At 35.4% G+C, this 22799-nt stretch overlaps 1 protein-coding gene across 5 annotated transcripts in view; it reads right to left on the reverse strand.

Moving 5' to 3' along the window:
* The window catches only part of RYR2 (ryanodine receptor 2), a 572172-nt gene that overhangs the window by 271592 nt on the left and 277781 nt on the right, over positions 1-22799 (reverse strand). For all 5 annotated transcript variants that reach the window (XM_033099500.1, XM_033099502.1, XM_033099501.1 and 2 more), the window contains 3 exons: positions 21475-21631; positions 6959-7123; positions 612-733 (listed from right to left, as the gene is read on the reverse strand). In XM_033099500.1, the coding sequence (XP_032955391.1) occupies positions 612-733; positions 6959-7123; positions 21475-21631 (444 nt within the window). The remainder of the gene's footprint in view (positions 1-611; positions 734-6958; positions 7124-21474; positions 21632-22799) is intronic.

Below are 22799 nucleotides of genomic sequence, written 5' to 3' on the forward strand. Positions count from 1 at the left end.
ATAAATATAAATGTGTGTATACACACACAAACATAATTTATTTCCCCCACCAAACTGGCAAAGTTTAAAAAAATACGATACTCATCACAGTCAGTGTATATATTGATATAATGTTATCAGAAACACAGGCCACAAGCTTGATTTAATTTGTAGATATTCAATTATTTCCATTACTAGGTGGGAAAACTTGTCATTATAAGAATCACTTTATTTTTTTAATATAGTTCAAAATTCACAAAGTATTCAGGCTCACAGATATCTAGGCTTAATTTTTTTTTTTTAAATACAGTTCAAAACTCACAAAGTATTACCCTCAGTGTAAAAGGAAATTAAATAGGTCGAGCATAAGGATATCTTATAGAATAATCCTGACCTATAGCTCTCAATTACAAGTTACAAATGAAATTTCTGGAAGCACATTTCTTTCAAAAATGTCCATTTAAAAGAAAAACATAAAATCATCTAACCAGAACTTTCTAACTTGTTCGGCTGAATTTCCCAATTGAATGAGATCACCACCATAGTATATTTTAGAATTGTTTATTTGGAAATCCAAATAAGGAGACTGAAATAAAATGTCAAACAACCACAACAAAAGAAAATAAATGTACCTTATAAATCTGTTGAACAGGAAGACTGTGCTCCGGATGACTCGTGCTGTCCGCGATTCTTCGTGCTGAGATCTGGATAGATTTATGCCATCATCCATGTGGCCTTCATGATGCATAATAGCCTGTCAGAAAGTAGAAATAACGCCATGACTCCCAACATCTCTTTTCCAAATGGGGGTTAATAAGATGTGCACTTGAAAAGGTGATAACAATGCAATCAAAAGACAGCTGGAAGGGGCTGTAAAGCTATTGTGTATACATAAAACAGTATGTGTAGGTCCCTGTACAAACTAGTCCTTCAAATATAGTCATTCAGCTATTGTTTTAAAGAAGGAGTCAGTTATTGTGCTAAGTTGAGCAAAACACACACCAGAGTGTTTTCCCATGTCTATGGTCAATGACTTATCCACAGTCTAACAAACTCTGATTGAAACTGCACAGGAAGTCATTACAGTGATACCAATTATACAGTAGCTCTGAACACAGACTAATTAATGAGTATGAGCAATGTTTATAAGGAATCTAAGCTCTTTAAAAAAATGCATTTTTATTTTATGAGATCTTTCTGTTAGGCTTTTCATTTTTGAACTTCCTATGAAAGTATAACATGAAGAGACAGAAGTATAGAAACCTTAAGTGAACAGCCGAATACTTGTCATAAAGTGAACATACTGTATAATCAACACCCAGATCAAGAAAGAGAACATTATAGCACCTTAAAATCTCCCCAAGTGCTCCCATCCTCCACGATGGTCTCCACCTCCCTGACTTTTAACAACAAAAGCCATTTGTTTAATAAATATAAATGGAACCATGTAGTGGGCAACCATTTGCAGCCAGCTTCCTTCACTCAACACTTACAGCAGATATTTAGTACACCGAATTCAGGTGCACTGAGTTAAAAATTAGTTATGAGAACTAAAATTATAAACTAAAGAGCCCTGTAAAAATGAAACTCCTTATACAATGAAACAGAGACATATCTGTATTCAAAGGGAATTTTAGACCCTTAAATGCTTCATTGACAAAGAAAAAAATGACTAAAATGAAGGAATATATTACTCATTTTAAGACTGAAGAAACATTAATGTTGAAAGGAGGATTAATGAAGATAAAAAAGGAATTAATGAACTAGAATTAATTACTAGTTAATTACTACTAATTAATTACTAGAATTAATTAATTACTAGAACTAGAATTAATTACTAGTTAATTACAAACAAACTACTAGAAAGAATGTTTTTAAAAAGCCCCAAATTTGATTATTTAAGAAGATAAATACAATAGATAAACTCACAAACCAGGCTAAAAATAAAATAGGAAGAAAGCAAAAACAGAGAATACAACATAAGGTACAAAAGACATTAAAATTATACTAAGACAATATTGTGTGGAGTTCAAGGGCAAAAAAAATACAATTAAAAAATGAAAACAAACATAACTGAGTACCCCAGAGGAAATGGATGGCTTCGTAGTGAATTAAGAATCATCGAAAGCAATCACCCCAAACGAAGCAGAGAATTTGATAAGTTTATTTAAAAGAGATTGGAAAGGAAATCGAAAATCTAATATTTAAAAGACCCTAGGACTAAATAATTTCACAAGTGAGTTCTCATAAACCTTCAAAGAACAGATACTCTTAATGGTAGACTAGCCTTGACCAGGAGTCAGCAAATAAGTTGTAACCTATTGATTATTTTTGTAAAGCCTGTGAGCTAAGAATGGTTTTTACATTTTTAAAGGGTAGAAAAGAGACCTGAAAAAAAAAAATTCATGACAAATGAAAATTGTATGAAATTCAAATTTCAGCATGTATAAACAATGAAAAATTGATTTCACCTAATATGTGTAATGATTCTAAATTAAAGAGAATCTGAAAAGATTTCAAAAGAATAATAAACTATGGCCAAATAGGATTTAGTCTATGAATTTAAAGATTCTTCAATATCATGATGTCTATTAACTTATTTATGAACAAATTAAAGGACACTAAAACATTTTAACCTCCCTTTAATTGATAAAACAGCAATAATTCCTAATTTTTAAAAAATCTAAGTAAAATAGGAAAAGCAAGATACTACTTTAATATAATTGTCCACAGGATACAAGAAGGTATGATGACTATGAAACAGGAGTGAAAATCCATGAGAAAACATGCTGAGGTGAACAACCAGACTAGATGAGAACAAGCTGAGATAAAAAGTGATCTTGGTGAGAAATATGAAACTCTATAAGAAAACAAAAATTTCAAAGGCACTGAACAAGCTTAAAGAACAGAACAGTGCCAAAGAAAACAAAATGAGTAACTTGGTGGACACAATTGAGAAGCGAAATGTATAGAGACAAGGAAAGAAAGGTACACATTGTGACAGGGAAGGTGGTGGCCATTGAGAAGAGGAACCAGCCATGTTACTGAGAAACCGCTGAACTGAACGAAAACAGAAACCAAAGATGTGGTTGAACAATTCTCCTCTCAGTTTTAAAAAGACCTAAGTGTGCCGATTAAAAACCCTTGGTGACAGATGCATTTCCTAATTTTGAGTTCTTAATTAACCGACCCTGGGTAGTAAACACAAAATGTGATTTGTAGATGATGTAATACAAAATTGTATACCTGAAATCTACATAACTTTACTAACAATTATCACCCCAATAAACGTTAATTAAATATATATATGTCTATGCATATATATGTGTGTGTGTATATATATATATACATATATATATATATATATACATATATATATATCTGAATTAAGACTTTTGCTTTGTTTATTCTTTCAGTTCCTTATGACTTATAAAATCTATTTTGAATGTTTACCTTTATGGTAAATACTGAGGTTTAACAACATAGAATGTGGTAAGACAAATCCAATAAAATCACTGTCAATAAAATAAAAAGCCCAACAGCAAAACTCATCTCTGGCATCAAAAGCAATGATAGTGTTTATTCTTGAGAATGGCAGTGACCGGAAGGAAGCACATAGAAGGCAGAGGTATTTCTAAAATGTGTAGCTTTGAATTTTCTGGAACCCATATTAATAAGTTTTTTTAAAAGGTAAAATTAATTTTAATAATATATTTTATTTAACCTTATATATATAAGATATGTCAATATGTAATAAATATACAGGCTTGTTTGTTAATGAGAAATGTTACTTTTTTTTTTTATTCTGTGCCTTCAGAATCCAGTGTGGTTTTATATTGATAGAATACCTTGATTTGGATAACAAATTATTATTGAAAATACTTGATTTTTTAGAATTCATAACATTTATATAGTTAGAAAAGTACATTTACATACATGACTTGTTCAAAACATATGTAAGTTTTCTAATACTTAATCATTGATTAAAGCATATATTTGTAAATTGAAATTAATTAAAATTAAACGAAACTGAAAATTCAGGACTTGTAGCACTAGCCACATTCAAGCACCAAATAGCTACATGAGGATAACAGTTACTGATTTGGACAGCACAGCCCAGACCTAATTTCAAGTTTATCGGAATTACAAGGAACAAAGGCAAAGGGCAAAAACAGTCAGACACATCTGGACATGGGACATTCTGTAACTGACCTGGATTCTTAAGAAACTCAGTGGCGCGGGACAAAAATAAGGTGAGGAACTGTTCTAGATTAAAAGAGACTAAAGAAGCATAAAAAAATAAACAAATGCTGGGGTGGCCGGATGGCTCAGTTGGTTAGAGCGCGAGCTCTTAACAACAAGGTTGCCGGTTCAATTCCCGCATGGGATGGTGGGCTGAGCGCCCTGCAACTGAAGATTGAACACAGCAAGTGGACTTGGAGCTAAGCTGCGCCCTCCACAACTAGATTGAAGGAAGACTTGGAGCTGATGAGCCCTGGAGAAACACACTGTTACCCCATATTCCCCAATTAAAAAAAATATAAAAAATAAATAAATGTATGAACCCTGATTGGATCCTGATTTAAAGTGAGCTCTAAAAGACATTCTTGGCACAATAGAATGTGAATGGGAACAGGATGTTAGATGATGTAATGGAATTATCATTATTTACTAGGGATATTTACCATTATGTATTGTGGATGTGTGGATGTGTATATACACATATGCATTCAGAGAGAGAGAGAGAAGGAAGAAGAGAAGGATGGAGGAAAGCAAATATTGCAGATTATTAATAATTGTTTAATCTAATTTGATGGTATATGGATGTTCATTGACTAATTAGTCTTCAACTTTTTTGAATGCTTGAATTTTTTCAAAATAAACTATTTAGAAAAAAGATAAAGAAAAAAATTTGCTAAAGCTGATACAAGATCCATCCATGGCCAAATATCATTATTAAAATAAAAGTTTGCTTGAAGCCCATTGAAACTCTTTTGCCACAATTTGGACAGTAGCTATTCACTTTCCAGATGCTAACACAGCCCTGAGGGGACCCAAAACTGCAATGCTAACACCGTTGGAGACCAAGCTAGCAGGTACCTATGGGATTTCATCAACGCAACTGTTACTACATTTGAAAATATTTGTTTCATTCAAGAACCACTGACTAAGCATCAACTGTGGCTCAGGCATTATGCAAGATGTTGAGAATACAGAAATAAAAGATGTGTTTCCCATCCCCAGAGCCTAGACAGTAAGTCACGATTATATGCCCTGGCCGTGCCTTTTTCTTTTTGTCCTCCCCCCTGTGAACTGAACTTTGTCTAATCTCTGCGCTCTTTGGCTTTTGAAGACTTCAAAAAGCAACTTCAACTCTTTGGTTCCCAATGTAAAACAATAGGATAAAGTCAGGAACACTACATACAAAGGGGGATTTCATTTATCTGAAGTTCTCCATCAGGCAAAAGTAACCCATGGTGGGGAAATGATCACCAAAGCAGCTGCTTCTGTGGAGAAGGAGCAAGGCTAGCCTGGGATGGCATGTCGGGCAGTTTTCTGGGGAAATGGAAATGTCCCATATTGTGATGCGTGTGGGTCACACAAATGTATCCATTTATCCAAACTCTATAATTACCATGTTTCCCCCAAAAGAAGACCTCATCGGAAAATAAGACCTAGCATGATTTTTCAGGATGACATCCCCTAAACATAAGCCCTAATGAGTCTTTTGGAGCACAAATTAATAGAAGATTCAGTCTTATTTTGGGGAGACAGGTAGTTGCTTGCATTTCAGTGTATATAAATTTTACCTCTAAAGTTTGGAAATAAGTAACAGCAGGAACCCAGTTGGACACGGGTCTATAGGAGAGCTGACCCAGGATCTCCATCCGAAGCTCTGAGGATGTCAGGACAGGGATGCTTTTAAGCCCAACCCCATCAAAGGAGAATCAGCCTCCAAGTTCATTGAAATCAGCACCGGTCATTCAAAACAGATCACAGTAACACTGAGCAATCTACACGAGGCTGTGTATATGTTACAATTAACAAATCTACTGAAAATAAAATTTTCTGCCCCACTGAAGTCTTCCTTTCCCAGGCCTCACATTTTAGACATTTGTCTTATTTGATTGGTTCTGAGTACTGCGTTACATGTTGGTGTAAAAATATGAATTATGAACAGTTGAGCACGATGTACTTGCCCCAAGGGAGCTCACAAATTAGGAAGGAGAAAAAGACATGTAGCCTAGTAAATAAAGTAGCACAAGGAGGGTATAAAAAATTTAATAAGTTGGACACAAATATTATGAGAACACAAAGGAAAGTGTAAAGGACAAGTTGAAATAGAAAGAACTTCTAAGATTAACTTTAAACTTAATCTCTGGAGGATGGATAGGAATTGGGTGGAGAAAAAAAGTTTTACAGAGTACTCAAATCCAAGAAAATAGTATATGTAAAGATACAGATATGTCAAAGCCATGTGTTTTTGGTTTTTGTTTTTTTCTGAGTTCCCCAGCATTTTGAGGAAGCGAAGACAATGCCTAGAGATTAGCGAAAGCACAAAAGACAGAGAGGAGGTGAGGGGCGGATTGGGAAGGGTGCCACATCACCATTAAAAAAGTGTGGTCTTGTAAAGGAAGGGGACTGAGAGAAGGGCTCAGAGGTGAGAATGCAAGAGCACGCCTGCATGTTAGAGACAATCCCAGTCACAGCACTGAAGACAAAGTGAATTAGGTAGACTAAGTAAGAATCCAGACAGGAGTATATTGCTTCATTTAATATTTAAATCAGTGATGTAACATCCAGCCATGTTTATCTTACAAAAACCAAAGAATTTATTCTGATGGGATTTGACCTTCGGCATGTCAGTAATGAACCTTAGCAGGCAGCTGAGAACGTTCACTACCTCTTTTTGCCTTGTGCTTATGTTTTTTAGTCCTAAAAAATGACCACTATAAATAGTGTTTCTCCACCACCTTACCTTACGTTGTATGGCTCCCATTCTCACAGATTTCATGTCCACAGACTGGTAAGTCAGCCACAGGCCTGTGTTTACATGTTGTATGTAGCATACTGAGTCTCCATACTTTATCTCAGAGGTCCCCATGCCATCAACTTCTTTTCTCACCCCTGCATCCAATTTTTCCTAAGGAGGAAAAAAAGATAAGCAAAAGTTTTAAAAATACTAGTTTAGATGGAAAGAACTTTGCCTTGTTGTAAATATGTCCGTTGAAAAATTCAGCCCTCTAAAATTCCCTGAAATAATAATGGTCAAGTATTTTATTCTAGCAGTTCAACCTCCACCAAAAATTAAAGGAGAAAATTGCAAAAATAAATTACATATTTTTGAATTATTCACACTGGTAGAAAATTATTTTGGCCATAACAGAAAATTTTATATTGCTTAATGGCAAACTGCAAATCAGAGATCTTAAAATTAGCTTCATATTCTTTCCAGACTTTTTTTTTCTTTATCAGCATAAGTTTGGGGCACAGAAAATTTGGCTGAATAAAATCTCTGCCGCTTATTATGTCTGGGACCTTAGGATAACTTAATTAAACCTTTTAAACCTCAGCTTTCTCATCTGAGAAATAAGCTAACAAAAGCATCTCCTCCATAGAATCAGAGGAAATGAAATAATGCATGTAAACTTTTCAGCACGGTGCCTGAGATAAAATAAACACTTAATAAATTTTAATGATTTTGATCATGAAAATGTTGATGATGATGATGATTTAACAAGGATATTCATGATGATTAATGATGATTTATTTCGAACTAATCGAAACTACTACCATGTTTCCCCGAAAATAAGACCTAGCTGGACAATCAGCTCTAATGCGTGCTTTGGAGAAAAAATTAATATAAGTCCCGGTTTTATTTTACTATAAGATCGGGTCTTACATCATATCATATCATATCATATCATATCATATCATATCATACCGTGTCTTATATTAATTTTTGCTCCAAAAGCAGTGTTAGAGCTGATTGTCCAAGCTAGGTCTTATTTTCAGGGAAACACAGTTTCCAATATTGCAATTTCCAACTTGAACTAGTTACTCGCTCCTAAGGGGCTTCTATGCTAAGCTCCTTCTGCTATGAAGAAGCAATCACTCCTCTGATACCAGCTAAATGCTTCTTTCAAGTCCCTATATTTTAATGCTTCCTCTGTGCTCCTTTTCAATTTTCCCTCCCATGTTTAATCCTGATCTTCAGCAACTTAGTATGTCTTGAAGTTCTATGTAGTCCTTAAAATGACAGTGAAAAAATCTAATATTATTTTGGTTGCAATACCTCCTTTAGTGGTTTCTTATTCTTCTCCTTAGCCTAACTTTCCTTGTTAAGTTTACTGTGTCTTCTATACCTTTGGTTATTTGACTCTTGTTTGAAATTAGTAATAGTTATATAATGTTTTTAAAGATTTGATTGGAATAAAATTCATGTCTGTTTTACAAAAAGGAACAATTCAAATAAAACAAAATTCTGATAAGATTTTTCATGTCATTTGCATACTCTACTAATACTTAATAACTCAAAAATTATTATGAAAACTCCATCAACAATTGAAAATCAGAATTAAAATGAGGTGACATTCTTAAGGTCAAAGCCATATGAGAAAATGAATGCAATTATAAGTTAGGTTGATTTAACTATTATGCAAATAACTTGAAACACCATTCTAAGAATCCACAATAAAACAAATAAACCATTCCAATTTCATTCTATCAAACAAGATAAACTACTAGTCTACGTATACCAATCTTATCAATAGGAAAGTTAAATTCTAAGGAAAAACATAATATAATTATCTCCTCAGAATAAAACAATGAGCCTCTAACATTCTACCTTTTTTTTTTCTTTTACCCAAGTAAATTAGTTTGTAGTCCATTTATAGGCTTGTGGATTGGTTTGAAGGGTCACAATTATTAACTGTAGAGTTATGCTTTGCTTGCTTTTTATTGAAGTGATTCACATCATTCCCTGGACTACAAATTTTAATTGTGAAACTTCATAATGACTATGTTTTAGTAATTACTGTGATCCTCGAGTCAGATAAGAACTGCTAAAGGGACATTAGGGGGGGAAAAGAATATGGTTATTTGCTGTATGAAAGAACAAAGGCCTTTCCTCCTTTTATTTCCTGTCATTTTCTGTGGCTCAGGCTCAGGAGAAATTCAGGTGAAAATATAGATACTTCAAACAACCACAAGAATAAGCATAACATGAATCAAGAATGGGACAGCCGGTAAAAACATCGAACAGAAAATTAGCCTGTGTAACTAGAAATAAAGTGTCCAGATTAGGCAAGTCATAATCTTACAAAAACTCTGTATTAGCTATACTATATATCTAAATTAGTGGCCTTTAGTTTTGGCATCGCCTTTTAAATTTTATTTTTCTTTTGAGTAATTCTAGCTTTGGGAAATTATAGAATAGTTTAGTTGGGCTAATCCTCCCATAGATAACATGATAAGTTTTCAAAAAAATACTTTTCAGAATCTATTTGAAGGCACTTGAGAGGTACCAGAAGCATGAAGCTATTGGAGAGTAGACTTCTCTCTAAAGACAAACAGTACCCAGGTGATTTATAAAAGCTGTTTTTTGCCTTGGGCTTGCCCTGCTAAATCTGCCTGTGGCTCAGGAAGAAGAAAGCTGCTGCCTTACTGACTTGAGGTATCAGAGAACACACTTTGGGCTCACAACAGTCTGAAAATTAGATGAGCTAAATCCTGGACCACAGAAGTATCCACAAAATCTGCTCATAAAATTCACCCAAATTCTTGTTAACTGAGTAGAAATGTAAGCAACTATCCACTGCAAAAGAGAGAGAAATGGGAGTTTCAGTACAGCAAGTTTAATTGCCTGCCTGACAAAACCAAAATCATTATTCAGGGGGAAAAAAAAACCTTAACAAAATGCAGTCTCTACAACATATCATTTCTAGCATCCAATATACTTTCAAAATTAAGTAGATGTGAAGAAACAAGAAAGTGTGATCTACTAAATTCAAAACAAAATGTGATCTATGCTAAAGAAAAAAATAGTAACAGGCAATAGAAACTGATGCAAAGGTTGTCCTTATAATTAGTAGGCAAGGACTTTAAAACAACTATTATAAATATAAAATACATTCAAAGACATAAAGAAAAATATATGCGTAATGAATAAACAGATGGGGAATATCAATTAAGAAATGTAAATTATAAAAAGTGAAATGTAATAACAAAATAAAAACAATAACTGAAATATAAAATTAATTGAATCAGTTTAACATCAGATTGCAATTACAAGAAGTTGATAAAGCTGAAAGTAGATCAATAGAAATTTTCCGACCTCAGGATCAGATTGCCACTAAAGGAACACTAATATATAAGTACTTTGCCACCAAATGAAAACTTGCCTCAAAAGACTATATAAAATTTAATTCCTATACCTCCTGCATTTACTCATGGAAATGTTGAGAACATCACTGTTATCTTAGCATTCATTAATGAACATATATTTTTAACACTAACAGTCTAACTATCTATCCTGTACGAATAATCATGAGCTATGAAGAACCACAAAACTGCTCATAGAGAAAATGACTATTTTTGACACTATCTACAATTACTACAAAGACTTCTATTTTCACTGCAAGAGTTTTGTTTGGATAGATATTTTCTCCTTTGATTCATATATATTCATAGTCTGTTGTCCTTCAACCATCAGAAAAATGGCCTCAAGACCTAAACAGTGCCTGCAAATACTAGATTCTCAATAAATATCTGTTAAATGGATGAGTGAATTTTTTGAGAGAAATCACATGGCCCTTCAGATTTCCCATAGAAGATATACTTACAAACCACTCCCAATCCCAGTATTCAAATAATCCCATCAGGGGTGAACACATAATGCAATATATAGATTCTGTATTACAGAATTGTACACTTGAGACCTATGTAGTTTTGTTGACCACTGTCACCCCAACAAATTTTAATTTAAAAAAATGAAGAAAAATCAATAATTTTTAAAAAAAGAACGCTTGGAAAAATCTAATTTTCAAATGAATATCAAAATGGTTCCAAAAGTAAAACAAATTATCCTGAAAAATAATGAAGTGGTATTTGGTCACCAAACTGGCTCATTATAAAGCCAAAACTATTTCTGAACAACTGTCCTTATTAAGTGATATATAGGCATTGGATATAGCAAGCTAGACACATTAAGAAATTTAAACTAGTCCTGTAGGATTATGTTCTTATCATATGACCAGTTAGTTCAAAGAGATTCTGCTAGCATTAATTGAAATCACCCTTAAATCTACCCAAATTATTCTGTCAAGTGGCTGATAGAAAGGAAAAAAAGGCCTTTCCCCTTGATAATGGAATGTTTGTGTTTGTGATAGCCAGTTCTCCTTAAGACAAACAACGGCTAAAGTTAGGAAAGTTAAAAGGTCAAAAAATTTTTTTTGTTATTTGCTTCTTTTTGGTACCACACTGAGGCACAGAACAGTTGATCACTGTGAAATATGAGTCTAAAAATGCCACAGGATCCGAGAAAATACTGAGACTGACAGGCCAGGCCAAGCCTTAGCCCATTCGGGGCAGAGTAGCAAATATATAAATATAACTTTGTAAGCTCTCTTTATCCCTGGTGTTCAAAATCTCTTAAGGAGACTCTCTAATGGATGAGTTTGTGGAGAGAATGGAATTAAGAATTTCTTCTGCTGGGAAGGTGTCTGAGGGATTTCCCACAGCAGCCATGAAGCAGGTCACAGAGCCTTAGGAGAGAGAAGTCCTCCAATATCTATAATCCCTTCCCCTGAGTGTGAGTTGGGCTAGTGAACATAATGGGACCTCACCCCCATAACTGGGTTACATCACATGGCAGAAGCAGAGATCTTACAGATGTAATTAAGGCCCCAATTGACTGACTTTGAGCAAATCAAATGGGAGGTTACCCTGGGTGAGTGATAATCATGGGAGCCCTTTAAAGAGAGCTTAGGTTTTCCCTGAGTTTGGAGACCACAGCTAGTGCCCATGGGGTTCCATCTTGCTCATGACCTTCCCTTCTTTCCAGACCACCTGTACTAGAGCTTACTTCACCAGCCCTCACTATCTCATAAAGCAAATCCACATAATAAATCCCTTTATGTCTCTTACTATCTTATACTGGTTGTGCTTCCATGGTTGGACTCTGACTGATACACCTCATCTTCACCATTGAAGGTTTCAGTGAGCTCACTCTCTTGCTTACTGTCATTAAAAAAGACCAGGATAAAAACTGTCATGGAGTTTCTATATCTTCTGTAAAACCACAGTTGACATTATTTTCTATTATGCTATTAAACTTGAGAAAAGATTACTGCAAAAGTCTCTTTATAATTTAATCCTGATTAAATAAAAATTTATCATCAATGATTATATTGTATAATTATTTTCATAAAAAAAGATGTTTTCCATTTAGCTTTTATTTTTTAGATATTTAATCAATCACTAAACTATAACAGGTGCTCATCTGATCACAGGTAGGCAACAAATCTTTTCTGTCTGCTATTTTTACTATTAAATCTTTAACTTTCTTATTAAAGACCAGCTCTAGCTTTACTCCTTAGGTTCAACTTCTTGATCTGCCACATAACTTATCTAAACTTCCGTTTCCCCATCTGCATAATTAGATTAAAAACAGTATCTAAGCTTCATTGGGTTAAACTAGGATTAAATGAGATAATGCACATAAAGTACTTAAGCACATTATTTGGTCTATAAATCGTTAACTGTTACACATATTTTCATTGTGTGAGTGTGTGTGTTTTAAAGCATCTAAAACATTTTTTGAATCAAGAAAAAAAATCCCAAATAAAAATAACATACTAAGAACTATGTCCTGAAAATGGTTTGTTCTTTCTATTTTTGCCATTTGCTCCATAATCCTTGTAATCTCATTGGCAGTCTTATTTGAGGCTGGTATTTCATCATTCCAATAGCAACAGGTTTCTATTCATGGTGCATGGGAGTGGGAAAACTGGAGGTAAAAACCCAGAGAGAAATATTTTAGCTGCATTTTAAGCTAAAAAAAATTACATCTTGAGGTGAATATAATACAATGTGTGATTCGCAAGACCTACATGATGATTAAAATTGATTTCAGAACACTTGAAAGTGATGGTTAAAAGTTCTAGGAGTAGAGAACGTGAAGAATAGGTCTAAAAAAAACTACACAAATGAAATTGAATTCTGTGTTATGTAAAATGCTTTCCTTAAGTGAGGAGCAACATAATCATTTTGCAATATATATGTATATAAAATAGTTACACTGTATACATTAAACTTCCACAATGTTGCATGTCAGTTATATCTCAAAAAAGCTGGGGGAGGGCGGGTAGAGGACCAACATAGGTTATATTATAAACTATTTTCTACCTTATTCTGCTTATTCTGAATACATGTAGTTATCAACAATTGTTGATTCTTCTGTCAAACTCTGAATTTGAGATTGGTTACTGAATGTTCATGTTACTATCAGACATCCCAATGACAATCAAGGGAAATGCTCCTTATATTAACTAATGGAATAAGTTTTTAAAGCCATTTTCACTTATAATTTTAAGTAACAATGATCTTAATGATCTGTAAAATCTCAAAAATATACTTCCAAAGTGGTCTCACACAGTTATAGGTAAAGGAATGACAAGGTAAATGCCAGGCTTCATAAGAGATGATTTTTACTTCAGAATTTCCAAAACCATATCCCAAAATCCAAGATAAAAATTGGGATTTTCAACTGACCTAGGAAAGTTTACTTTTTCATCAATAATGAAAACGATTTGCACTTCAGTAATTATGTCAATCAATAGTCATTTATTAATTGCATACTTAAAGTCTACATAGAATTGAAGAAATGCGCTACATAAAAAATCCTTTGCCTTCCAGAAATTGAAGTACTCAGTATTTTCATTGGATGTAGTATAACAAAAATATGTGAAGATATGGCAAGCATTTTCAACCTGTCAGTGGCACTAAAATAAAAAAAAAAAAAAATCGAATACACCTTTTAAGTGAACCCAACATATAGTTCAAAGAACAGAGCCTGTGACCAAATGTGATAATAAAAGGATGACTAAAACTGTTTAGCTACACTATTTTGTCTAAAATGTTGACAATATAGAAACAATATTTTATTTTAAAAATATATAATTTTATCTTTAATCGGAGTCTCTACTTTTATACTAGTTTAGTTGGTTCCAAGTTCAATGCTTCTTATGTAATTGCAGAAAACGATTTTTGTCATGAACCGATTTTAAATTCATCAGGCTACCTTTCTTCCAATTAAAATGGGTTTATATTTTAAACATTACAATCACCACTATTAATAACTCTTAAATTTTTCACAACATGTCTGTATATGTGAGTGTATTTCTGTGCCACTTATGTTTTATTTCCCCTGGGATAACAGTTAGTATTTTGTAACTTATTTTCAATAAAACTAAGCTATCAAAATAGGATGTGTTAATTCCAGCACTTTTTCCAAGACCATGCAGTTCGAGTTTAATAGCGTTTCTAGTATCATAAACATCTTCTATTTTTAAAGATATATTCGACCAAACCAAAATTCGTTAAAATGTTACACAAGAATAACACACTAATCAATTCTTTCTTCTAAGATATTACACACCACATATGCACACATGCACACACACACATACACACACACACTGAGTTTTTATTTGAATTACAATCTAATTCCCTTACAGAGTTTATGGTTACCTATAAACTTCTGAAAACCAAAGACTTAAAAAATGAAACATTCAAAATACAGTAGGGGGAGAATTATTCATTCAAAAGAGAGTAAGTTAGCCAAAAGCAGTAATTTGATTTGGTAGAAGTTACTATTATTGGTTCAGAAAAGATACAAAAAAAAAAAAAGTCAGTCTTCTACTTTTGACTAACAAAATGGGAATCTGAGTCACCAGCTCTAGATAGTCATCCTGGAAGCCAGACATTGTTGTGAACAAAAGTCACTTTTAAAATCCTTAATCCATTGTGTCCAGACTTAGGCCTAATTAGAAGATCAGAGAGCGCTCACATTATGACACTGGGGAATTTGAAAGAATTTGATGTAAAGCATGGAAAAATACCCTCCCTCCCTTTCTTCCAGGAGAAGAGAGGTTGGAGAGAACCAAGACTCTCTACATCACTTTGACTCTGAAAAATAAGGAACTCTTTTCCATTCCCAACTGAATACATTTACACCGAGTTTTGGAATAAATTTTACTGATAAATACAAGAGCCCACAATCTGGAACGCGTTATTGCTATTCATGCTATTTTGATCCATATCAGCTATAATTAGGAGCTCATTTGAAATATATTTGAGGAATATACATATAGGATATATAAAATAAATAATATGAAAAAAATCTAAACCAAACTGTGAAAATCACATACTAGAGAAAAATCTAAAGCCATTGCTTTGGGAGATAGCATAAAATGTAGGGATGTTTTGCTCCTTTTCATTTGCTTGTAAAAGCCACATGCATTCAGGGAAATTGGGGGGGAAAAAAAGACATTTCTAAAAACTGCTTACTGCGACAATATACTCCATTCACCAGTAACCTACAAAATTCTAATATGCCTTTAAAATTATGTCAGTTTCAAAGCAAATGGCTAACACAATTCATAGAATATAAAACAAGGTAAATTGATCTTTACCAAATTTAGCAAAGACTTTTTAAGAATTATCTATTGGTGAAATTGCACAGAAATGTAAATGTTCATACACAATGGTATGACAAAGCTTTGGCTCCCAGCACGCACACCGGAAGGCACCCAGCACCTACACCATGGCAGGCACCAGACTATGGTGTACAACATAGACACTACCCTCTGAGAGCCTCCAGAATCAGAAAGCTTTAAAAAATCTTCATATTCTTTAATCAAACATTTCAACTTCCAAAAAGGAAGGAGTCAGCAATATACAAAAATGTGTAGACACAAAAATGTTCAATTTACTAGTACAAAATTTAAAATTAAATATTCAAACAGAAGTAGCTAAATAAATTATGAAAAATTTGCATAATAGTTGCAGATTTGTTGAATCATTATCAATAAATACGGAATTATTAAATAAGGCATCTAGTAACATATTAAATAAAATTAGATACAACAGTATATATTTGCCGTATTTAGTATCAAAATGTGCATATATTTGGTAAAAACTGAAATGCACACTCACACACAATGGAGTTGTTTTTGAGTGATGGATTGCACATGATTTTAATTTTCCCTTAGCACATATTTTGTATTCTTTTAAAATGTTCCATAATGACTATGCATTAAATATATAATAAAAAAATAATTCTGGAAAAAAAATAATAGAAAGAGTTACTGCCTCGACCTCCTGGAAAAATGGTTAAAGTTAATTACCTAATCTGCCATTATTTTAAAATTAGAATTCTGCTGTGATTTTAAAAATAAAATGTTTTCTTAGATTTCAGCTCCACCTTCACTACTCTCAACCCCACATTACCACGTGCCATTATCACTGTGAGTTATTAGCAAACTGCTCATTATAGTGGTTCCATCAATGGGACAGCCAGACAGGAGACCAGCTTAGAAACACTGACTAGTTCATTAAAAACTCATGCTGGGATCCCTGGCCTCTGTATCTTCAGTGCAACTGACATTACACAACTGCCAAAATCCAGAAACGCAAGGATCAGGCAGCCAAAATTCTCCACATGCATATTATGGAGAGATTTGGAGAAAAACTGTTTCAAAGGCTATTGCTTTGGGCAAGAACGTTTATTAAAAGATTTTGAAAATATTCATAGCTTTGGAGTCAGGATTTCCACTTCTGGGAATCCATCCTAAAGAAATACATCAAAAATATGCACCAAACTATGTCCAAAAATGTCAGTGCAATGGTTGCTTTTTTTCTTCAACTGATTTTTTGTTACAAAAGAAATACTGCTGTTGTGACAGGCAAAATCATTCAGAGATTAACTTTTTTTAAGTTACACAAAAATTTCCCCTGCACACATATTCTTTCTCATACACCTTCCATTTTGATGTTTCCGAAGTAGTCATAATTAAAAGATTAGAGATCTTTCAATATTGATCACATAATCATGTACAAATGCATATAGATTTTTAAAATTAAAACAGTAACATTTTAAACTACATTAAAACTTGCTTTTTTCTTTACTCAACAATATTCTGATGGGTATCTTTCCAGATCAATATATTCAGATAGCTAATACCACTCAGCTCTCAACTGTATTTGTTAAACATTTGAGTCTTTTCCAGTTTTTTGCCATGGCAAAGAATGAAAAAAGTTAACTTGGACAGGCTTTATTTCATTTCTGTAAAACAGGAAAAAATTAGATTGCTAGGTCAATGGCTATATGTATGGAATGTAATTTTTAAATATGTTAATATCCTTTTTTCCTTTGCATTTCCATATCCATTTGAATAACCTAGCCCCTTTTGCCAGAGGCATCCATTTACCTCTTAGACAATTAGGATTGTTACAGAAAAACATGAAAAGGAAAAGATGGTGTCAGTATTCAGCTTTCTGCAGCAAAAGTAGGATTTTTGGAGACCACGGGAATATGATTATTACAGAAATAATGAAAAGAGAAAGATGAACTCAAAATTCACATTTCTACAGCAATACAGGATTTTAGGCGACCACAGTTAGATGGTGGTACCAGGAGGCTGCCTGGGAGCCCATGGAGGGGTGGGGTGGCACCTCAGCTGTGTGAAATCAGGGCACCCCTCCAGGCCCCTGTGGCAGCCCTGACAGCCTCAGGCTGAATGAGCAGCCAGCCAGTCCAGGGTTCTAGGCCTGGCGCTAAGCCTGGTCATTTAAACCCACCCCAATCGGGTGCTTTAGGGCAGCGATAACCCCCATCCACGGGCTCTTCTGTTGTCCCAGCCCAGTGACTTGAACAAGTGACTCATTTTTCCTGTCCTTGGTTTTCCCTTCTGTAAAATGGGCACCCTGATATTCAATGAGGTCAGTTACAGAGAGGGCTCAGCTCTGCTGGCAGAATGGGAGTAATCATTGGCTTTAAAAAGCCAAGAAGTAGGGGAGGAAAGGGCTCCTGTTTCCCAGTGCCCTCAAAAAGCTTTAGGAAGCAGAACTGTTCACATGTCCCCAGCTCCCAGCCCAAGTCCAGTCAGCCCTCAAATTTCTCCTGCGTGAATGAATGTCCATTTAGGGGCAGGACCCTGGGACAGCTCAGTCCTCCAGGTTCAGATACCCTAAAGGCCCTTGACAGTGTGGCACGTACACACATATACACCTTATGACATATTATTTACATTTTCTACAAGTGACCCTATCTTTTGTCTACCTATTATGAACTGAGAAACCTGACTATGTCTCCTACCATGTTTCTCCAAAAATAAGACTGAGTCTTATATTAATTTTTGCTCCAAAAGACGCATTGGGGCATAGTTTCAGGGGATCTCTTATGTTTTCATCTACAGCAATCTACATTTATTGAAATACAGTCGTGTCATCTTCTGGAATATCGTCATAACATAATAAATGCGTCTGATTGGCTGACGATCTTAACTGGGGCTTATTTTCGGGGTAGGTCTTATTTCCGGGGAAACATTGAACTACTATTTCTCCTTGTACCTCCTGTACATTTTATTCTATGAACAGTAACACTACGTTATTTTATTTGGTGCATACATTTGCTAACTGCTCAATCTGCAGTGAACTGCACTCTATACAGTGAAGTAAGCTTCTTTGTCTCACTCAAGGCTTTCTTTTGCCTAAATTCCTCGTCATCTGGTATTAAGATCAGACTCCTCTCTGTTTGTATTGTCCTGGTGTCCATTAACCATTTTTTCATTTACAACCTCTCCAAATGAACGTGCTTCAGGTATATCTCTTCATGTCAGAATAATTGATAATTCATGATCCAATATGAAATTTTCATTTGAAATTGTGATTTTAGCCCATTTATATGTACTGATAATACACTGGGGCTTCACTCGATCATATTTTAGGTTTTTTGCATTTTTGTTTATCTTTTTCCCAGTCATGCACTACATGGTCTATTGTCTTTGCTGTCTGTGTGTCTCTTGGCTGTGGGTGTGTCTAGGATTCTTTACAAAACCCCTTCACTTCTTTTCACGAGGCTGGGTGATGTGCCATGACAAAGCTGGTGTTTTCCTTATTCTCTCACCAACTTCTCTCTCTCGCACTACCTTATTTTAGCAAAGTTTATATTTTAGTGTTTTGTGTTTTTTGTTTTTACTGTTAAATACCTTATGCTTCTGTTACTTGATTTTTCACTTTCAAGAATATGTTATTTGCCTACTAGCTGTTTGATATAGGAGGCAACCAAGGTACTTACTGTACCTTTCACTTCCCCTCTTTCTCCTCCAATTTTTGTTAGATATATTTTGCCTTTTCAAATGATGTATCTTGAAAATCTTTCCAGTGTCTTTCAGGGCGATATGCCTGTTCGGGTTTTTCTACTGCTTTGGGATTTCATTACACTTTGCTAGGATGCCATCCATTTCTCTCTGTTTTTCTAATTTCCTATCGTCAAGCTGTAGTCGTTTTAATAGGTACCATATTTTCTACTTGAAAAGGGCTTACTCCATCAGATAATTGATTCCTCTTCAGTGGATTGAATTTTTTTCTTTTTGGACTGAGGCGCTATCACTAGAGAACCTAGAAAATCCCCTCCCCCCAACCCCGCTGAGTTAGGCTTCAGGCAGAAGTCCCTCAGCACCAAGTGTGTTCACAATTAAACCAGTTGGGCCTTCTAACTACAGGGACAAGGAGCAACTCAGCCCACAGCACTGCCCCTCTGAGGGCCACCAGGGGCCACGGCGGAGCTGCTCTGACGGTCCACACAGCAAATATGTGCATGCAGATCCCATCTCAGATTATCCACTGGGATTGACCAGCTCTGTCTCTCACTGTCACCATCATGAATGGGGACCTACACTGGGTGTCTCGCCTGGAGATCTCTGAGGACTCACAGAATAAGAAGCATCCTCCACCATCTACATACGCCAGAGAAGGCGTCCTGAGAGATGGCATCACAGACAGACACATGGGCCACTTTTCAGAGTTATTTCAGGGCTTGCCCAAATTCACCTTTATCTATAACAGGGGTGTAAAGTTTTGCATCTCTGGACCAAAACTAACCAGTAATTCAATGTCATTCTTATCAGTATGCCCAGTTTTACAATCTTCATTAAATTAAGGATAGAAACATACAACTATCGTAAGAATTCAATACAATACATGTTTGGCATCTGTCAGTTGAACTTGTGATTTTCACCTGTTCCTGAAACACTGCACTGTCAGCATATTTGTGATTTTGCTGGGGCATGACTAGGGGCCCACTGCATAGGGGACAGGTGACTCGGAGCCCACTGCATGGGGGACAGGTGATTAGGAGCCCACTGCATGGGGGAGCAGGTGACTAGGAGCCCACTGCATGGAGGAGCAGGTGACTAGGAGCTCACTGCATGGAGGAGCAGGTGACTCGGGGCCCATGACATGGTGGGACAGGTGACTAGGGGCCCACTACAAGTGGGACAGGTGACTGAGAACCACTGCATGGTGGGACAGGTGACTAGAGGCCCACTGCATGGGGGGACAGGTGACTAGAGGCCCACTGAAGGGGGGGACAGATGACTAGGAGCTCACTGCATGGGGGAGGCAGGTGACTAGGAGCCCACTGCATGGTAGGACAGGTGACTAGAGGCCCATGGCATGGTGGGGCAGGTGACTAGAGGCCCATGGCATGGTGGGGCAGGTGACTAGAGGCCCATGGCATGGTGGGGCAGGTGACTAGAGGCCCATGGCATGGTGGGCCAGGTGACTAGAGGCCCATGGCATGGTGGGCCAGGTGACTAGAGGCCCATGGCATGGTGGGGCAGGTGACTAGAAGCCCATGGCAAGGTGGGACAGGTGACTAGGAGCCCACTGCATGGTGGGGCAGGTGACTGAGAACCACTCATGAAGTACTCAGTGAGCCTCACTTCACGGAATCACCAGCATTCCAACCAGGCTTTATGTGCATTACTGTTTTCTATTCTCCTCATTGTCTGGTTCACAGATATTCTCATTAAAGATCTTGCAGATGCCCTTAGAAATTCTGTTTTTACAAATTACTCAATAGACATTAAAAGAAAGGTCTGTAGGTAAGAGTGGAAGTGAAAATGTGCTTTGAGAAGAGTCTCTGGGGTGCTTCCCCATCATACTGTTACACTGTCTGTGCTGCCAGAGCCTAAGGAAACAGAGAGGAGTGGGATGGATGTGTTATATGTAAATAACCAAAGAACTGTAAACCAGGTGAAAAACTAGACAGGTATCAGTGGTTTAAGAAATGGGATTTACTGGACAGAGAAACTGGGAATTTAGAAAACATGTAAAACATGTTCACATAAATTCATTTCACACTTCTAACATCAAGGAAATGTGGTGGATATACTTAGAGGAAATCCAACATTATATTTTCTGTCTTACCTTGGAAGATCGGAAGGTGAATGCTGTTGATTTTACATCAGCTTTTTCTTTGTCCATGAGGAGAAGGTTTTTGTCTTCCATGAGACTCAAATATTTCCCTGTTGTGACATGGCGCAGTCGGAAAGGCTGGCCCCACCTTATGTGGCTTCCACTCCACCTAACAAAAAAAATTAAGACTTGATACACACTCACAGGAGAAACAGCAATTAAAATGTATGTGTCAGACAATTAACAAAGATTCCCTGAATATGTTGTCTTAATGTTCTCAAAAAACATGTGATTTGGTGGTATTGATTTCATTTCACACATAACAAAATGGTTATTCCACAAGATGGGGTCATAGTCAGTGCTATACAGCTCATAGCAAGCGGAAGTGAAACTTAACTCTATGTCTTCCGACTTTAACTGTGATACTATCTACACTCTACACGGCTCCTTGCAAAGATGATTAAGAACGTGTGTTCCAAGTTTACCTCTACTCACTAGTCACAGACGGAGAAGCTGTAAGTGTAAATGATACTTTAGAATTTACTGGTGACAAAATTTTGTGGGATTTGCAGAGACTTGAAAACTAGTGACATAGTCAATAACTAATTATATATTTGCCTTAAAAAAAGAAATCTATCCCTATGCTTTAAATTTAATATTGCAGAACAATGATATCATTAAAAACCAATGAACAAAAAAGATAAACCAAGAGAATGAGAATTATAAAAAGATCAAAAGGAAAAAATAAAATGTAATAGAAAAGATACACTAAGGATGCAGAAAAAAATATAAAAAACAAAGTTATGATAATTAAAATCTGCTTTTGAAAATAATGACTTTCAGATTGGGTGGAGAAGAAAACTCAAGTCACATATCACCCTTGCTTTACGCAGCTGTGTGAACCAACAGCCATACACATCCGAGCCTAGTACTCACCATGGCACAGTGAAAACAACATTCTGACAGGCATGAATTTCAGTTAACATGGATCTTTGCATGACAAGTTTCTTATCATTGATAAGAACCACGCTTAAAATCAAATAATTTAAAAAAATTAAAAATAAGTAAGTGGAAAAGATTCACCATCCACATAAAATCACAAGAAAACAGTGATGGCAAATTGCTATTAGATAAATTAGAATTCAAGGCGAAAGCATAAAGAGGATTCTGTCGAGTACTTTATAAATAGAAAGTATAGACTCTAAAAAAAATGTATGAAATTATCACTGTGTAATGAATCAAATAAATGAAAAGTAAATATATAGAGGATTTCAATATAATTTCATTAATTAATAAGTTTGTTTTAGTATAAAGTCGGTAAACTTTTGTAGTCTACA

Source organism: Rhinolophus ferrumequinum, chromosome 27 (genome assembly GCF_004115265.2).
Source record: "Rhinolophus ferrumequinum isolate MPI-CBG mRhiFer1 chromosome 27, mRhiFer1_v1.p, whole genome shotgun sequence".
Taxonomy (NCBI): Eukaryota; Metazoa; Chordata; class Mammalia; order Chiroptera; family Rhinolophidae; genus Rhinolophus; species Rhinolophus ferrumequinum.